Below are 20,017 nucleotides of genomic sequence, written 5' to 3' on the forward strand. Positions count from 1 at the left end.
GTCCTGAAACCAGACCTGTCTGATAACAGCTCTACTGAACCTAGAGAGAGATCATCTGTCCTGAAACCTGTCTGATAACAGCTCTACTGAACCTAGAGAGAGAGAGATCATCTGTCCTGAAACCTGTCTGATAACAGCTCTACTGAACCTAGAGAGAGATCATCTGTCCTGAAACCTGTCTGATAACAGCTCTACTGAACCTAGAGAGAGATCATCTGTCCTGAAACCTGTCTGATAACAGCTCTACTGAACCTAGAGCGCATCATCTGTTTTGAAACCAGACCTGTCTGATAACAGCTCTACTGAACCTAGAGAGCGATCATCTGTCCTGAAACCTGTCTGATAACAGCTCTACTGAACCTAGAGAGATCATCATCTGTCCTGAAACCAGACCTGTCTGATAACCGCTCTACTGAACCTAGAGAGATCATCATCTGTCCTGAAACCAGACCTGTCTGATAACAGCTCTACTGACTGGTGCTTCTCTATTGGATAGTTTAGACTCCCAGGACTTTAAAGAACTTCTAACCAGCTCCTGGTAAGCAGACACATCTGATGGGCATCTAAGCTCTCTGTACAAGGAGCTTCTTAGCAGAGCAGTAGAGAAACTGGGAAGGGTTATTTTATGGCCAGCTAAACTGGACTCTGCTAGTGGGTGTGATGATAAATCTGTGTTATAACCTCAACGCTCTGATCACCTCTCATTTAGACGAGTGCTGAGGACATCATTATGTAATATACCGTTTAGCAGACAGCTTTGTGTCAGTCATGCCTGCATACATGTTAACCTAAGGGTGGTCTCGGGAATCCAATCCTCAAAGATGTGCAGCTCAGATTGGTCCCTTCATACCAGTACAGTGAGTAGGACACTTTGGTAGAAAGGATAACGAGATGGTCTGAGCCCAACCTCAGAGCAGGTCCAAGTCCTAAGTCCAGCCCAGAAACGTCCCTCGGGTCAGAGGTAACAAGCCGTGCTGATGGAATGTGACGCCAGCCTGCTCTGGGTTCTATAGGTGGGACAGGATTCCGGAGTTCTTGGGTTCAAGGAGCAGGTAGCAGGGCTCTCTGAACCAGAGAACTAAACACTGATCACATGATGCACTGACAGGCTTGTCTCATTTAGACTGAACCAGAGAACTAAACACTGATCACATGATGAACTGACAGGCTTGTTTCATTTAGACTGAACCAGAGAACTAAACACTGATCACATGATGCACTGACAGGCTTGTCTCATTTAGACTGAACCAGAGAACTAAACACTGATCACATGATGAACTGACAGGCTGGTTTCATTTAGACTGAACCAGAGAACTAAACCCTGATCACATGATGCACTGACAGGCTTGTCTCATTTAGACTGAACCAGAGAACTAAACCCTGATCACATGATGAACTGACAGGCTTGTTTCATTTAGACTGAACCAGAGAACTAAACACTGATCACATGATGCACTGACAGGCTTGTCTCATTTAGACTGAACCAGAGAACTAAACACTGATCACATGATGAACTGACAGGCTTGTTTCATTTAGACTGAACCAGAGAACTAAACACTGATCACATGATGAACTGACAGGCTGGTTTCATTTAGACTGAACCAGAGAACTAAACCCTGATCACATGATGCACTGACAGGCTTGTCTCATTTAGACTGAACCAGAGAACTAAACCCTGATCACATGATGCACTGACAGGCTTGTCTCATTTAGACTGAACCAGAGAACTAAACACTGATCACATGATGCACTGACAGGCTTGTCTCATTTAGACTGAACCAGAGAACTAAACACTGATCACATGATGAACTGACAGGCTGGTTTCATTTTTAGATTAAAAGGAACAACAACATAAGTAGTGAAACAGTGTAAAGCCCCATCATTTTGAAAATTAAACATTTCATTATTGTCACTTTCTCTGCTCTTGAAGTTGGTTGCTTTTCCTGATGACTGACAACCATAAACAGCTTTACCTGATGACAGCCAACCATATACATCTTTACCTGATGACAGCCAACCATATACAGCTTTACCTTATGACTGATGACAGCCAACCATATACAGTTTTACCTGATGACAGCCAACCATATACAGCTTTACCTTATGACTGATGACAGCCAACCATATACACCTTTACCTGGTGACAGCCAACCATATACACCTTTACCTGGTGACAGCCAACCATATACACCTTTACCTGATGACAGCCAACCATATACACCTTTACCCGATGACAGCCAACCATATACACCTTTACCCGATGACAGCCAACCATATACACCTGTACCTGATGACAGCTAACCATATACAGCTTTACCTGATGACAGCTAACCATATACATCTTTACCTGATGACTGATGACAGCCAACCATATACAGCTTTACCTGATGACAGCCAACCATGTACAGCTTTACCTGATGACAGCCAACCATATACATCCTTACCTGATGACTGATGACAGCCAACCATATACAGCTTTACCTGATGACTGATGACGGCTAACCATATACACCTTTACCTGATGACTGATGACAGCCAACCATATACAGCTTTACCTGATGACTGATGACGGCTAACCATATACACGTTTACCTGATGACAGCCAACCATATACATCTTTACCTGATGACTGATGACAGCCAACCATATACACCTTTACCTGATGACAGCCAACCATATACAGCTTTACCTGATGACAGCCAACCATATACAGCTTTACCTGATGACAGCCAACCATATACAGCTTTACCTGATGACTGATGACAGCCAACCATATACAGCTTTACCTGATGACTGATGACAGCCAACCATATACAGCTTTACCTGATGACTGATGACAGCCAACCATATACAGCTTTACCTGATGACAGCCAACCATATACAGCTTTGCCTGATGACAGCCAACCATATACAGCTTTGCCTGATGACAGCCAACCATATACAGCTTTGCCTGATGACAGCCAACCATATACAGCTTTGCCTGATGACAGCCAACCATATACAGCTTTGCCTGATGACAGCCAACCATATACAGCTTTGCCTGATGACAGCCAACCATATACAGCTTTGCCTGATGACAGCCAACCATATACAGCTTTGCCTGATGACTGATGACAGCCAACCATATACAGCTTTACCTGATGACAGCCAACCATATACAGCTTTACCTGATGACTGATGACGGCTAACCATATACAGCTTTGCCTGATGACAGCCAACCATATACAGCTTTGCCTGATGACAGCCAACCATATACAGCTTTACCTGATGACAGCCAACCATATACAGCTTTACCTGATGACAGCCAACCATATACAGCTTTACCTGATGACAGTCAACCATATACAGCGTTGCCTGATGACAGCCAACCATATACAGCTTTGCCTGATGACAGCCAACCATATACAGCTTTGCCTGATGACAGCTAACCATATACAGCTTTGCCTGATGACAGCCAACCATATACAGCTTTGCCTGATGACAGCCAACCATATACAGCTTTGCCTGATGACAGCTAACCATATACAGCTTTGCCTGATGACAGCCAACCATATACAGCTTTGCCTGATGACAGCCAACCATAATACAGCTTTGCCTGATGACAGCCAACCATATACAGCTTTGCCTGATGACAGCCAACCATATACAGCTTTGCCTGATGACAGCTAACCATATACAGCTTTGCCTGATGACAGCCAACCATATACAGCTTTGCCTGATGACAGCCAACCATATACAGCTTTGCCTGATGACAGCTAACCATATACAGCTTTGCCTGATGACAGCTAACCATATTACAGCTTTGCCTGATGACAGCTAACCATATTACAGCTTTGCCTGATGACAGCTAACCATATTACAGCTTTGCCTGATGACAGCTAACCATATTACAGCTTTGCCTGATGACAGCCAACCATATACAGCTTTGCCTGATGACAGCCAACCATATACAGCTTTGCCTGATGACAGCTAACCATATACAGCTTTGCCTGATGACAGCTAACCATATTACAGCTTTGCCTGATGACAGCTAACCATATTACAGCTTTGCCTGATGACAGCTAACCATATTACAGCTTTGCCTGATGACAGCCAACCATATACAGCTTTGCCTGATGACAGCCAACCATATACAGCTTTGCCTGATGACAGCTAACCATATACAGCTTTGCCTGATGACAGCTAACCATATTACAGCTTTGCCTGATGACAGCTAACCATATTACAGCTTTGCCTGATGACAGCTAACCATATTACAGCTTTGCCTGATGACAGCTAACCATGCCGTATACACTGAACAAAAATAAATGCAACATGAAACTATTTCCAAAATATTTCTGACGTTACAATTCATAAAACCAGTCAATTGAAAATAAATTCATCGGGTCCTAATCTATGGATTTCACATGACGGAGAATAGATATTCATCTGGGCATAATTACCGTAAATAATAGTTAGGGGCCTGGATCAGAGAAGCAGGCAGTATATCTGGTGTGACCAGCATTTTCTCCATGCAGCACAACACATCAGGCTGTTGATAGTGGCCTGTAGAATGTTGTCCCACTCCTCTTCAATGGCTGTGTGAAGTCGCTGGATATCGTTCGGGAACTAGAACACGCTGTCGTACATGTCGATCCAGAGCATCCCAAACATGCTCAATAGGGTCACATGTCTGAGTATGCAGGCCGCTTCCAGGAATTGTGTACAGATCCTTGGGACATGGGGTCGTGCGTTATCATGCTGAAACACGAGATGATGGAGGCAGATGAATGACACGACAACGGGCCTCAGGATCTCGTCACGGTATCTCTGTGCATTCAAACTGCCATCAATAAAATGCTATTGTGGTCGTTGTCCTTAGCTTATGCCTGCTCATACCTTAACCCCACCACCACCATGGGGCACTCTGTTCACAACGTTGACATCAGCAAATCGCTCGCCCTCACAAAGCCACACACGCTGTCTTCCATCTAGTAGAGCCAATTGGCCAGGTCTGACTGAGTGTAGGTGACGTAGCCTGTACAAGAGCAGCATAAGGGAGCCCTGCTTGTTTAACATTAGATACCATTTTATCCCACAAAACAAGATGACTTTCTTTGTAAAGTGAATGGAAAATATATTTTGACTTAAACCCCCCCCCCCCTTACCAGTTTCCTTCTCTTGTAAGTGACCTGGAAGAGAAGTGAATGAATCTCCACTAACATGCACTTCCTGCTTCCTGTCTTCCAGATGCTGGCATCTCCATCCCCATCGTCGTCAGGTCAATTGTCGCAGCTTGGTGCCAGTTTATACGGGCCACAAAGTAAGCACTGCTTGTCCCTACACCATCCATGCATGGCTATGAACACTCCACCTCTGCTTAGCATTCTGTCACTGCTTAGCCTGCATTCTGTCACTGCTTAGTCTGCCTTCTGTCACTGCCTAGCCTGCCTTCTGTCACTGCTTAGCCTGCCTTCTGTCACTGCTTAGCCTGCCTTCTGTCACTGCTTAGCCTGCATTCTGTCACTGCCTAGCCTGCATTCTGTCACTGCTTAGCCTGCATTCTGTCACTGCTTAGCCTGCATTCTGTCACTGCCTAGCCTGCATTCTGTCACTGCTTAGCCTGCATTCTGTCACTGCCCAGCCTGCATTCTGTCACTGCTTAGCCTGCATTCTGTTACTGGTCGTCTGCATTCTGTCACTGCTTAGCCTGCATTCTGTCACTGCTTAGCCTGCATTCTGTCACTGCTTAGCCTGCATTCTGTTACTGCCTAGCCTGCATTCTGTCACTGCCTAGCCTGCATTCTGTCACTGCTTAGCCTGCATTCTGTCACTGCTTAGCCTGCATTCTGTCACTGCTTAGCCTGCATTCTGTCACTGCCTAGCCTGCATTCTGTCACTGCCTAGCCTGCATTCTGTCACTGCTTAGCCTGCCTTCTGTCACTGCTTAGCCTGCCTTCTGTCACTGCTTAGCCTGCCTTCTGTCACTGCTTAGCCTGCATTCTGTCGCTGCCTAGCCTGCATTCTGTCGCTGCCTAGCCTGCCTTCTGTCGCTGCCTAGCCTGCCTTCTGTCACTGCCTAGCCTGCCTTCTGTCACTGCCTAGCCTGCCTTCTGTCACTGCTTAGCCTGCCTCCTGGCACTGCCTAGCCTGCAGTCTGTCACTGCCTAGATTGCATTCTGTCACTGCCTAGCCTGCATTCTGTCACTGCCTAGCCTGCATTCTGTCACTGCCTAGCCTGCATTCTGTCACTGCCCAGCCTGCATTCTGTCACTGCCTAGCCTGCATTCTGTCACTGCTTAGCCTGCATTCTGTCACTGCCTAGCCTGCATTCTGTCACTGCTTAGCCTGCATTCTGTCACTGCTTAGCCTGCATTCTGTCACTGCCTAGCCTGCATTCTGTCGCTGCCTAGCCTGCATTCTGTCGCTGCCTAGCCTGCATTCTGTCGCTGCCTAGCCTGCATTCTGTCGCTGCCTAGCCTGCATTCTGTCGCTGCCTAGCCTGCCTTCTGTCACTGCTTAGCCTGCATTCTGTCGCTGCCTAGCCTGCCTTCTGTCACTGCCTAGCCTGCATTCTGTCACTGCTTAGCCTGCCTTCTGTCACTGCTTAGCCTGCCTCCTGGCACTGCCTAGCCTGCAGTCTGTCACTGCCTAGATTGCATTCTGTCACTGCCTAGCCTGCATTCTGTCACTGCCTAGCCTGCATTCTGTCACTGCCTAGCCTGCATTCTGTCACTGCCCAGCCTGCATTCTGTCACTGCCTAGCCTGCATTCTGTCACTGCTTAGCCTGCATTCTGTCACTGCCTAGCCTGCATTCTGTCACTGCTTAGCCTGCATTCTGTCACTGCTTAGCCTGCATTCTGTCACTGCCTAGCCTGCATTCTGTCGCTGCCTAGCCTGCATTCTGTCGCTGCCTAGCCTGCATTCTGTCGCTGCCTAGCCTGCATTCTGTCGCTGCCTAGCCTGCCTTCTGTCACTGCTTAGCCTGCATTCTGTCGCTGCCTAGCCTGCCTTCTGTCACTGCCTAGCCTGCATTCTGTCACTGCTTAGCCTGCCTTCTGTCACTGCTTAGCCTGCATTCTGTCGCTGCTTAGCCTGCATTCTGTCGCTGCCTAGCCTGCCTCTGTCGCTGCCTAGCCTGCCTTCTGTCACTGCCTAGCCTGCCTTCTGTCACTGCCTAGCCTGCATTCTGTCACTGCCTAGCCTGCATTCTGTCACTGCCTAGCCTGCATTCTGTCGCTGCCTAGCCTGCATTCTGTCACTGCTTAGCCTGCATTCTGTCACTGCCTAGCCTGCATTCTGTCACTGCCTAGCCTGCATTCTGTCACTGCCTAGCCTGCATTCTGTCACTGCTTAGCCTGCATTCTGTCACTGCTTAGCCTGCATTCTGTCACTGCCTAGCCTGCATTCTGTCACTGCTTAGCCTGCATTCTGTCACTGCTTAGCCTGCATTCTGTCGCTGCCTAGCCTGCATTCTGTCGCTGCCTAGCCTGCATTCTGTCGCTGCCTAGCCTGCATTCTGTCGCTGCCTAGCCTGCATTCTGTCGCTGCTTAGCCTGCATTCTGTCGCTGCTTAGCCTGCATTCTGTCGCTGCTTAGCCTGCATTCTGTCACTGCTTAGCCTGCATTCTGTCACTGCTTAGCCTGCATTCTGTCACTGCCTAGCCTGCATTCTGTCACTGCTTAGCCTGCATTCTGTCGCTGCCTAGCCTGCATTTAGAGCTCTGGTCAAAAGTAGTGTACTTAATAGGGAATAAGATGCCATTTGGGACTAAACACACGTCCTCCGGTCTGATCCTTTAGCTGGGTTAATATGTCCTACCTATGGCATAATGCTCTACAGGAAAGGATTGCGGTCAACTCCATATCCTGTTCAGTGCAGGAAGTGGATTGAATTGGCTGAGTTGAAAGTGTAATTGAGGCCGACCTTGGTACACAGATCAATATAAATACAGTAGCCCTCTGGGTTTTAGGCCCCGTTCCATGTTGTCACTATCGGGCTTCTCCTGTCAGCTGTTGTCTTGAAATACTCAATCTCTGTTTCTCCCAAGTATTTTACAGGAATGTAGCCTAGCGTCTTCAGAGCTCACCAGTCCAAAGCCTGTTTATCTCCGACTCTAACCCACCGCCTTTCTCCCCCGTCCTTCTGTGTATGTCTACTGAATAAAGGAATATAGCTGACCGTTTTAAAGCCTGTGTTTCTCCCAACTATAACCACCTTTCTCCCCTGTGTGTCTGTGTTGTCTGTGACGTCCAGGTGCCCTAGGGTTCCCTATGAGGGGCATGAGCAACACGGCTCAGTTGAATCGCAGCTTACCACAGGGCAACCAGCTACCGAGCCACGTTACCCCTGCCTCTGGAGTCGCCCCCACAATGTCCCTCCATACTCCTCCCTCGCCAAGCAGGTACACCCCTCCACTTATAGGCCACGTGCTGACCATTTCCATTGACAGTCGCCTAGTTGGCTCTGGGATTCATCTCAGCATGTCTGGTTCTACCGACCTGGTTCAGCCGACTGATGCGTTAGTTGCTTGGTAAAAGGAGCATGTTGTTCATGATAGAGCAGCTGTCAGCAGCCCGGTGAGCTCCTCCCTATGGGGTTAGGACTGTTGTTTTTAGTAGGTAAATATCACTCATCGTGTCTAATAAAAACAAGGTTTTGATGAATCAGCTAATCTTATTCCGTTCTCTTTTTAACTGATGTGCTTATCATGTTGTCCTGATCACGCCACCCTGATCATATCCATGACTCTCTCCTCTCCTCTCCTCCTCTCCTCTCCTCTCCTCTCCTCTCCTCTGCTCTCCTCTGCTCTGCTCTCCTCTGCTCTGTAGGGGCATCCTGCCCATGAACACGCGGAACATGATGAACACCCCTCAGCAGGTGGGGCGCCAGGAGGTCATGGTGGGGGGCATGCCTAGTGGGGGCAGGACCAACAGCCTGGGCAGCTCGGGCCTGGGCAGCCCTAACCGTGCCTCTCCCAGCATCATCTGCATGCCCAAGCAACAGCAGTCACGGCAACCTTTCACCATCAACAGGTAACACTAGAATGAAGCCAGACCATATCAATGGGTGATGTATTGACCATTGTGAAGACAGGACATAGAAACCATGAAGACCTGTCGGTCACATATAATAAAGACAGACTTTGAAACGGTGAGACAATTAACAGTATAGAACCATGGAATAGGAGCCAGTCAAACCTTTTACCTCCCTACTACAGTATAAAACCATGGAATAGGAGCCAGTCAAACCTTTTACCTCCCTACTACAGTATAAAACCATGGAATAGGAGCCTGTCAAACCTTTTACCTCCCTACTACAGTATAAAACCATGGAATAGGAGCCAGTCAAACCTTTTACCTCCCTACTACAGTATAAAACCATGGAATAGGAGCCTGTCAAACCTTTTACCTCCCTACTACAGTATAAAACCATGGAATAGGAGCCTGTCAAACCTTTTACCTCCCTACTACAGTATAAAACCATGGAATAGGAGCCTGTCAAACCTTTTACCTCCCTACTACAGTATAAAACCATGGAATATGAGCCAGTGAAACCTTTTACCTCCCTACTACAGTATAAAACCATGGAATAGGAGCCTGTCAAACCTTTTACCTCCCTACTACAGTATAAAACCATGGAATAGGAGCCTGTCAAACCTTTTACCTCCCTACTACAGTATAAAACCATGGAATAGGAGCCAGTCAAACCTTTTACCTCCCTACTACAGTATAAAACCATGGAATAGAAGCCAGTCAAACCTTTTACCTCCCTACTACAGTATAAAACCATGGAATAGAAGCCAGTCAAACCTTTTACCTCCCTACTACAGTATAAAACCATGGAATAGAAGCCAGTCAAACCTTTTACCTCCCTACTACAGTATAAAACCATGGAATAGAAGCCAGTCAAACCAGTCAGACCAACAATATCACTACCACAACAACTGGCAAGTGTCTTCACTGACATTTTCAACTTCTCCCTGACTGAGTCTGTAATACCTACAAGTTTCAAGCAGACTACCATAGTCCCTGTGCCCAAGGAAGCGAAGGTAACCTTCCTAAATGATTACCACCCTGTAGCCATGAAATGCTTTGAAAGGCTGGTCATGGCTCACATCAACACCATCATCCCGGAAACCCTAGACCCACTCCACACTGTTCTTTCCCACCTGGACAAAAGGAACCCCTATGTGAGAATGCTGTTCATTGACTACAGCTCAGCGTTCAACACCATGGTCCCCTCAAAGCTCATCACTAAGCTAAGGACCCTGGGACTAAACACCTCCCTCTGCAACTGGATCCTGGACTTCCTGATGGGCCGCCCCCAGGTGATAAGGCTAGGTAAAAACACATCTACCTACACTGATCCTCAACACTGGGCCCCTCAGAGGAGCGTGCTCAGTCCCCTCCTGTACTCCCTGTTCACCTACGACTGCGTGGCCAGGCACGACTCCAACACCACCAAGTTTGCTGACGACCCAGCGGTGGTAGGCCCGATCACCCAGCGGTGGTAGGCCCGATCACCCAGCGGTGGTAGGCCCGATCACCCAGCGGTGGTAGGCCCGATCACCCAGCCGTGGTAGGCCCGATCACCCAGCCGTGGTAGGCCCGATCACCCAGCGGTGGTAGGCCCGATCACCCAGCCGTGGTAGGCCCGATCACCCAGCCGTGGTAGGCCCGATCACCCAGCGGTGGTAGGCCCGATCACCCAGCGGTGGTAGGCCCGATCACCCAGCCGTGGTAGGCCCGATCACCCAGCCGTGGTAGGCCCGATCACCCAGCCGTGGTAGGCCCGATCACCCAGCCGTGGTAGGCCCGATCACCCAGCCGTGGTAGGCCCGATCTGGTAGATTTTAACGGCACAAGAGCCCAGCTCCTCTTCCCCCAGGTGTGCTCCCGTACACCCCTGTCAGGTATATAAGAGGATAGATACACTAGACTAGCAACTATGAGAACAATAAAGTATCAAGGAGTCTTGAGTCTCAATCAAAATTTTTGTTGGACTTCTTCCTAACCATGGTAACATTAGCTTGTTTAGTAGCTCCTATCCTCTTCCTCTGCTCTTCCACATACTGAGCCTCGACTGTAGTGTGGCGTCGACTGTATTGCGTCCTAGACTGTATTGTAGACTGTATTGCGTCCTAGACTGTATTGTAGACTGTATTGCGTCCTAGACTGTATTGTAGACTGTATTGCGTCCTAGACTGTATTGTAGAATAGTGTAGCATAGACTAGTGTAGCGTAGACTAGTGTAGCGTAGACTAGTGTAGCGTAGACTAGTGTAGCGTAGACTAGTGTAGCGTAGACTAGTGTAGCGTAGACTAGTGTAGCATAGACTAGTGTAGCGTAGACTAGTGTAGCGTAGCCTCGGTGGTGGGCCGTCAGGGCCAGCAAGGCCTTCTCTGCTGGCCTAAACATCATCAGAATATAATTTTTTTTTTAAATATATTTTCCCATAAATATGTATTAAATGATTCCCCAGAGTAAGAGTTATACTCTTCATTTCATAGCTTTCCTCTTGGTTGCACTGCTTCCAGCCCCAGGTTGAGATTTGGAGTGTTAGATCTTTTATCCAATCATATTCAGCCATCATGTGTTGCCAGGGGTCTAAAATCCGCCCTCAGGCCTTCAGAATCAGCAGTGTGGGCGCTTGTAGCTTAAAGTGACTGAAAATTCAAAATTTAGTGTCAACCAATCAGCTTTAGAGTTGGCTATTGTACGCCTGCTGGCTGGCTCCAGTGTTACACATGAGCCAGCTAGCAGGCGTAGTGCGTGCACGTCTTTTGATTGGATAACCAATATTGAGAGGCAGGTCCTATATGGGCAGGACCTCAGAACTAGGAAACTGAATTTGATAAACAAATGAATTTGCGTACTACTAAGCTGTTTTTTCAACCCACAATGGCGGAAGGAGGAGAAGATATCGATTTGGTCGAGGATATAATTATAACGCCATTCTCAAGACAAACTTTTCAAGGAAAGTTAGACGTTGTAAGGAGAGGTCGCCCGACGCAGACGCTACAAAGCCTGTCACAGGCGGGAAAGGGGTTCGTTCGCCACTTTCAAAGTTCCAACTACGAGCGCTATCAACGGCTCACAGGCTCCGAGAAGCACTGTAAACTGTACTGCTGGGAATGCCTGTTATTTACAAGTGATGGATTTGGTGTTTGGAGCCACACTGGCTTTGCCAACTTGAGTTGTCTAAACCAAGGCAGCAACGAGACACCAAAGTACGGCTGGGCACTTACAAGCAATGGTGCTTTTGAAAACTTTTGGGGACACCCGAGTGGATCTACAGCTCAACGAACAAGCGCGCAGGGCAACGGAGCCGCACAATGAAAAGGTGAAGAAAAATAGGGAAAAATTGAAAAGACTTGTCATGTTTTTGGGTAAACAGGAACTTTCATTTAGGGGACACGATGAAAGTGCTGACACTTTTAAAACATTTTTTTTTTTACTTAAAGCTCAAAGTTTGTGGACCAGAAATAGATAGAAGAAGAATATTAATGTAACTCTGTTGCACTCGACTATGTTCTTGCCTATTAGTTGAACTGTACTGTGTTGTATTATTCACCTTCAATTCTCTGAATAAAAATGTCAATTTCAAGGTGACGCAACGCCTTGTTATACTGCGTTTCTGTCTAAATGTACAGTGTCTAGAGCCGTGGCATCATAATGAGGGTAATAAGAGGTGGATTAATTCGGGTGGGACTGTGTAGGACCTCACTGAAGGCCCCAGGCCCCAGGCCCACGGCACGCCACTGCGTAGCCTAGACTGTATTGTAGACTGTATTGCGTCCTAGACTGTATTGTAGACTGTATTGCGTCCTAGACTGTATTGTAGACTGTATTGTGTCCTAGACTGTGTTGTAGACTGTATTGTGTCCTACACTGTGTTGTAGATTGTATTGCGTCCTAGACTGTATTGTAGACTCTTGTAGCCTAGCCTCGATTGTAGCCTAGACTGTATTGTAGCCTAGACTGTGGCCTAGACTGTAGAGTAGACTGTATTGCATCCTAGACTGTATTGTAGACTAGTGTAGCATAGACTAGTGTAGCATAGCCTAGACTTTATTGTATTGTAGACTGTATTGCGTCCTAGACTGTAATGTAGACTAGTGTAGCCTAGACTGTATTGTAGACTAGTGTAGCCTAGACTGTATTGTAGACTAGTGTATCGTATACTGTATTGTAGCCTAGACTGTAGTGTGGCCTAGACTGTATTGTAGACTGTATTGCATCCTAGACTGTATTGTAGACTGTATTGTAGACTAGTGTAGCCTAGACTGTAGCATAGCCTCGACTGTATTGCGTCCTAGACTGTATTGTAGACTGTATTGTAGACTAGTGTAGCGTAGACTGTAGTGTGGCCTAGACTGTAGTGTAGACTGCAGTGTAGCCTAGAGTGTAGCCTAGAGTGTAGCGTAGACTGTATTGTAACCTAGAGTGTATTGTAGACTGTATTGCATCCTAGACTGTATTGTAGACTGTATTGTAGACTGTATTGCATCCTAGACTATATTGTAGACTGTATTGTAGACTGTATTATTCACCCTCTCTTCTCTTTGTCTCTTAATGATGTGGAGAATGATGAGTGTGAAGACATATCTACTGCGTTATCCTGAAGGTGTGTTTAGTGGTCTGAGAATAGGTGTCAACTAAGCAGTTTCAATCTCATCTCTCTCCTCTTCCTCTGCACTTCCTCTCCTTTTCTCCTCTGTCATCACTTTGATTCTTCCCCAGTGTAGCTAATTAGTCCCCACACTACAGTACAGAGGAAGTGGTCCACATCTGTCTCCATGGAGATGGTGTGTAAACCTGTTTATATATGACAACAATAGATAAGTGTGTATGTGTGTCTAAAGCGTGTGTGTGTGTGGTAGTTATGTATCTGTCTAGCTAACCCATTAGGATCATTCCAGTGCATTAAAAACCTCTTACGGCTGAGATCCCGTTAACGGGATCGATATGACAACAGCCAGTGAAAGTGCAGGGCGCCAAATTCAAACAACGGAAATCTCTGTTGATTAAAATTCCTCAAACATACAAGTATTTTACACCATTTTCAAGATCAACTTGTTGTTAATCCCACCACAGTGCCCGATTTTCAAACAGGCTTTACGACGAAAGCAAACCATCTGTTGATGATAGGTCAGTACCTAGTCACAGAAAAACAGCCATTTTTCCAGCCAAAGAGAAGAGTCACAAAAAGCAGAAATATAGATACAATTCATCACTAACCTTTGATGATCTTCATCATAGGACTTCATGTTACACAGTACATGTATGTTTTGTTCGATAAAGTTCATATTTATATCCCAAAATCTGTTTACATTGGCGTGTTACGTTCAGTAATGTTTTGCTTCCAAAACATCGGGTGATTTTGCAGAGAGCCACATCAATTTACAGAAATACTCAAAATAAACATTGATAAAAGATACAAGTGTTATGCATGGAACTTTAGATAAACTTCTCCTTAATGCAACCGCTGTGTCAGATTTCAAAACAGCTTTACCGAAAAAGCACACCATGCTATAATCTGAGTACAGCGCTCAGAGACCAAAACAAGCCATACAGATATTCGCCATGTTGTGTCAACCGAAGTCAGATAGCATTATAAATATTCACTTACCTTTGATGATCTTCATCAGAATGCACTCACAGGAATCCCAGTTCCACCATAAATGTTAGTTTTGTTCGATAAAGTCCATTTATGTCCGGATAGCTCCTTTTTGTTCGCACCTTTTAGTTCACAAATCCAAATTTGCGATGCGCAGGCCAGACGAGAAGTCAAATTCCATTACAGTTCGTAGAAACATGTCAAACGATGTATAGAATCAATCTTTAGGATGTTTTTAACAAATCTTCAATAATGTTTCAATCTGAGAATTCCTTTGTCTTTAGAAATGCAATGGAAAGCAGCTACCTGTCACGGGAGCGCGCCTGACTGAGCTCATGGCCTTCAGGCAGACCCCTTACTCAATCAGCTCTTATTCTCTCCTCCAAAGTAGAAGCCTGAAACAAGGTTCTAAAGACTGACATCTAGTGGTAGCCTTAGGAAGTGCAATCTCACCAAATTTACACCATCTTGGATAGGCAAAGAGTTGAAAAACTACAAACCTCAGATTTCCCACTTCCTGGTTAGATTTTTTTCTCTGGTTTTTGACTGCCGTATGAGTTCTGTTATGCTCAGACATCATTCAAACAGTTTTAGAAACTTCAGAGTGTTTTCTATCCAAATCTACTAATAATATGCACATCTTAGCTTCTGGGTCTGAGTAGCAGGCAGTTTACTCTGGGCACCTTATTCATCCAAGCTACTCGATACTGCCCCCCAGCCATAAGAAGTTAATAAGGGCTTTCTATCAAGCACAAGGTCGAATGTTTTCATTGGATGAAAGGGCTGTTTTTGAAGAACCTGATTGGCCTACAGATTCCCATTTGGCATGGGGGGAGTGGGGATGTTTTAAAATGCCCTCCTCACAGCTGAGCGAACACCATTTCACTGGTTAGAAAACAGTGTAGTTTGTAATGCATCACTCCTTCCTGATGTAACACGCTAGTCAGTTAGCCAGAGGAGACTTCCGTCCGTTGTTTCCCCAGTCTCTATTGTAGGATTACAGCAACCAGTGCTGATCTGGGATCAGTTTAGACTTTTCTATCATCATTATATGGCCATGGGGGACCTGATTCTAGATCAGCACCTTGAGCCTGAGAATACAGTCCTTTACAGGTCTTCACTGTGGCCCATCTGCATTCAGAGGCAAATGTGGAAGCCAACTATCCTTAGTAGTTTCTATGTCAAGCTCTACCAGACACAGTGCTATGAAATGTCTGTTATTGGTCTCATCAATGACATGAAATTAGCCTTGAAACAGGGAGAAATTACCTTTAGCTTGGTTCAGAGTCAGATCATGTGATGACTGTGGTGCTCAGCAGTGACTGTGGTGCTCAGCAGTGACTGTGGTGCTCAGCAGTGACTCTGGTGCTCTGTAGTGACTGTGGTGCTCTCTAGTGACTGGGGTGCTCTGTAGTGACTGGGGTGCTCTGTTAGTGACTGGGGTGCTCTGTTAGTGACTGGGGTGCTCTGTTAGTGACTGGGGTGCTCTGTTAGTGACTGGGGTGCTCTGTTAGTGACTGGGGTGCTCTGTTAGTGACTGGGGTGCTCTGTTAGTGACTGGGGTGCTCTGTTAGTGACTGGGGTGCTCTGTTAGTGACTGGGGTGCTCTGTTAGTGACTGGGGTGCTCTGTTAGTGACTGGGGTGCTCTGTTAGTGACTGGGGTGCTCTGTTAGTGACTGGGGTGCTCTGTTAGTGACTGGGGTGCTCTGTAGTGACTGGGGTGCTCAGCAGTGACTGGGGTGCTCTGTTAGTGACCCATTATTACTAGGTTACCGTATGTCATAACAGCCTGTACCTATGACCCGCCTTAGGGTGTTATGGGGGGGTTTGGACTTTTTTAGGGACTTTTCTATATTGCGTGGTTTTAAGACGTAACAACTTGAACAGGAATTAAAGGGAAATGATGTTTCTCTCTCCATGTTTCAGGATGTCCATGTTTTGTCATTTGCCCCTGGATAAGAGCATCTGCTGAATGAGTCAAATGTGAAATTGAATTCCGACTGAAATAGTGTCTCTGTTTCAGTATGTCGGGGTTTGGAATGAACCGGAATCCATCGTTCGGGATGAACAACTCGTTATCCAGCAACATCTTCAACGGAACAGGTGATGTTCAAGACATTGATTGATACCCTTCATTGATGACAAAGTAATAGTTATAGTAGTAATTTGATCATTTCTTTTGTGGTTTGTTTCTCTGTAACTGACTAGATGGAGGTTTGTTTCTCTCTAACTGACTAGATGGAGGTTTGTTTCTCTCTAACTGACTAGATGGAGGTTTGTTTCTCTAACTGACTAGATGGAGGTTTGTTTCTCTAACTGACTAGATGGAGGTTTGTTTCTCTAACTGACTAGATGGAGGTTTGTTTCTCTAACTGACTAGAGGGAGGTTTGTTTCTCTGACTAGATGGAGGTTTGTTTCTCTGACTGACTAGATGGAGGTTTGTTTCTCTAACTGACTAGATGGAGGTTTGTTTCTCTGACTGACTAGATGGAGGTTTGTTTCTCTAACTGACTAAAGGGAGGTTTGTTTCTCTGACTAGATGGAGGTTTGTTTCTCTGACTGACTAGATGGAGGTTTGTTTCTCTAACTGACTAGATGGAGGTTTGTTTCTCTGACTGACTAGATGGAGGTTTGTTTCTCTGACTGACTAGATGGAGGTTTGTTTCTCTAACTGACTAGATGGAGGTTTGTTTCTCTGACTGACTAGATGGAGGTTTGTTTCTCTGTAACTGACTAGATGGAGGTTTGTTTCTCTGACTGACTAGATGGAGGTTTGTTTCTCTAACTGACTAGATGGAGGTTTGTTTCTCTAACTGACTAGATGGAGGTTTGTTTCTCTGACTGACTAGAGGGAGGTTTGTTTCTCTGACTAGATGGAGGTTTGTTTCTCTGACTGACTAGAGGGAGGTTTGTTTCTCTGACTAGATAGAGGTTTGTTTCTCTGACTAGATGGAGGTTTGTTTCTCTGACTAGATAGAGGTTTGTTTCTCTGACTAGATAGAGGTTTGTTTCTCTGACTAGATGGAGGTTTGTTTCTCTAACTGACTAGATGGAGGTTTGTTTGACTGACTAGATGGAGGTTTGTTTGACTGACTAGATGGAGGTTTGTTTCTCTAACTGACTAGATGGAGGTTTGTTTCTCTAACTGACTAGATGGAGGTTTGTTTCTCTAACTGACTAGATGGAGGTTTGTTTCTCTCTAACTGACTAGATGGAGGTTAGTTTCTCTAACTGACTAGATGGAGGTTAGTTTCTCTAACTGACTAGATGGAGGTTTGTTTCTCTAACTGACTAGATGGAGGTTTGTTTCTCTCTAACTGACTAGATGGATGTTAGTTCCTCTAACTGACTAGATGGAGGTTTGTTTCTCTAACTGACTAGATGGAGGTTTGTTTCTCTAACTGACTAGATGGAGGTTTGTTTCTCTGACTAGATGGAGGTTAGTTCCTCTAACTGACTAGATGGATGTTAGTTCCTCTAACTGACTAGATGGAGGTTTGTTTCTCTAACTGACTAGATGGAGGTTTGTTTCTCTAACTGACTAGATGGAGGTTTGTTTCTCTGACTAGATGGAGGTTTGTTTCTCTAACTGACTAGATGGAGGTTTGTTTCTCTCTAACTGACTAGATGGAGGTTTGTTTCTCTGTAACTGACTAGATGGAGGTTTGTTTCTCTCTAACTGACTAGATGGAGGTTTGTTTCTCTCTGACTGACTAGATGGAGGTTTGTTTCTCTGACTGACTAGATGGAGGTTTGTTTCTCTAACTGACTAGATGGAGGTTTGTTTCTCTAACTGACTAGATGGAGGTTTGTTTCTCTAACTGACTAGATGGAGGTTTGTTTCTCTAACTGACTAGATGGAGGTTTGTTTCTCTCTAACTGACTAGATGGAGGTTTGTTTCTCTCTAACTGACTAGATGGAGGTTTGTTTCTCTGACTAGATGGAGGTTTGTTTCTCTGTAACTGACTAGATGGAGGTTTGTTTCTCTAACTGACTAGATGGAGGTTTGTTTCTCTAACTGACTAGATGGAGGTTTGTTTCTCTAACTGACTAGATGGAGGTTTGTTTCTCTAACTGACTAGATGGAGGTTTGTTTCTCTAACTGACTAGATGGAGGTTTGTTTCTCTAACTGACTAGATGGAGGTTTGTTTCTCTCTGACTGACTAGATGGAGGTTTGTTTCTCTAACTGACTAGATGGAGGTTTGTTTCTCTGACTAGATGGAGGTTTGTTTCTCTGTAACTGACTAGATGGAGGTTAGTTTCTCTAACTGACTAGATGGAGGTTTGTTTCTCTAACTGACTAGATGGAGGTTTGTTTCTCTGTAACTGACTAGATGGAGGTTTGTTTCTCTGTAACTGACTAGATGGAGGTTAGTTTCTCTAACTGACTAGATGGAGGTTAGTTTCTCTGTAACTGACTAGATGGAGGTTTGTTTCTCTGTAACTGACTAGATGGAGGTTTGTTTCTCTAACTGACTAGATGGAGGTTTGTTTCTCTCTAACTGACTAGATGGAGGTTTGTTTATCTAACTGACTAGATGGAGGTTTGTTTCTCTAACTGACTAGATGGAGGTTTGTTTCTCTAACTGACTAGATGGAGGTTTGTTTCTCTAACTGACTAGATGGAGGTTAGTTTCTCTAACTGACTAGATGGAGGTTTGTTTCTCTGTAACTGACTAGATGGAGGTTTGTTTCTCTGTAACTGACTAGATGGAGGTTTGTTTCTCTAACTGACTAGATGGAGGTTTGTTTCTCTCTAACTGACTAGATGGAGGTTTGTTTATCTAACTGACTAGATGGAGGTTTGTTTCTCTGACTAGATGGAGGTTTGTTTCTCTAACTGACTAGATGGAGGTTTGTTTCTCTGTAACTGACTAGATGGAGGTTTGTTTCTCTGACTAGATGGAGGTTTGTTTCTCTGACTAGATGGAGGTTTGTTTCTCTCTAACTGACTAGATGGAGGTTTGTTTCTCTAACTGACTAGATGGAGGTTTGTTTCTCTAACTGACTAGATGGAGGTTTGTTTCTCTCTAACTGACTAGATGGAGGTTTGTTTCTCTGACTAGATGGAGGTTTGTTTCTCTGTAACTGACTAGATGGAGGTTTGTTTCTCTGACTAGATGGAGGTTTGTTTCTCTGTAACTGACTAGATGGAGGTTTGTTTCTCTCTAACTGACTAGATGGAGGTTTGTTTCTCTGTAACTGACTAGATGGAGGTTTGTTTCTCTGTAACTGACTAGAGGTTTGCTATGAGGCTCTGGAATAGCCTGTTTTATCTGTAAAGTGTAACTGACTAGAGGTTTGCTATGAGGCTCTGGAATAGCCTGTTTTATCTGTAAAGTGTAACTGACTAGAGGTTTGCTATGGAATAGCCTGTTTTATCTGTAAAGTGTATCTGACTAGGGGTTT

General features: G+C 45.4%; 1 protein-coding gene across 5 annotated transcripts in view; it reads left to right on the top strand.

Moving 5' to 3' along the window:
• LOC110499743 (CCR4-NOT transcription complex subunit 2) overlaps nucleotides 1-20,017 on the top strand; it is a 108,088-nt gene that overhangs the window by 57,087 nt on the left and 30,984 nt on the right. For 3 of the 5 annotated variants that reach the window (XM_090199190.1, XM_090199191.1, XM_090199192.1), the window contains 4 exons: nucleotides 5,230-5,302; nucleotides 8,238-8,385; nucleotides 8,813-9,016; nucleotides 16,628-16,707. In XM_090199190.1, the coding sequence (XP_090055316.1) occupies nucleotides 5,230-5,302; nucleotides 8,238-8,385; nucleotides 8,813-9,016; nucleotides 16,628-16,707 (505 nt within the window). The remainder of the gene's footprint in view (nucleotides 1-5,229; nucleotides 5,303-8,237; nucleotides 8,386-8,812; nucleotides 9,017-16,627; nucleotides 16,708-20,017) is intronic. The other 2 variants (XM_090199193.1, XM_090199194.1) reach the window with 1 other exon arrangement.

The sequence above is a fragment of the Oncorhynchus mykiss genome, chromosome 15 (genome assembly GCF_057628025.1).
Source record: "Oncorhynchus mykiss isolate SJ-2025 chromosome 15, ASM5762802v1, whole genome shotgun sequence".
NCBI classification, from domain to species: Eukaryota; Metazoa; Chordata; class Actinopteri; order Salmoniformes; family Salmonidae; genus Oncorhynchus; species Oncorhynchus mykiss.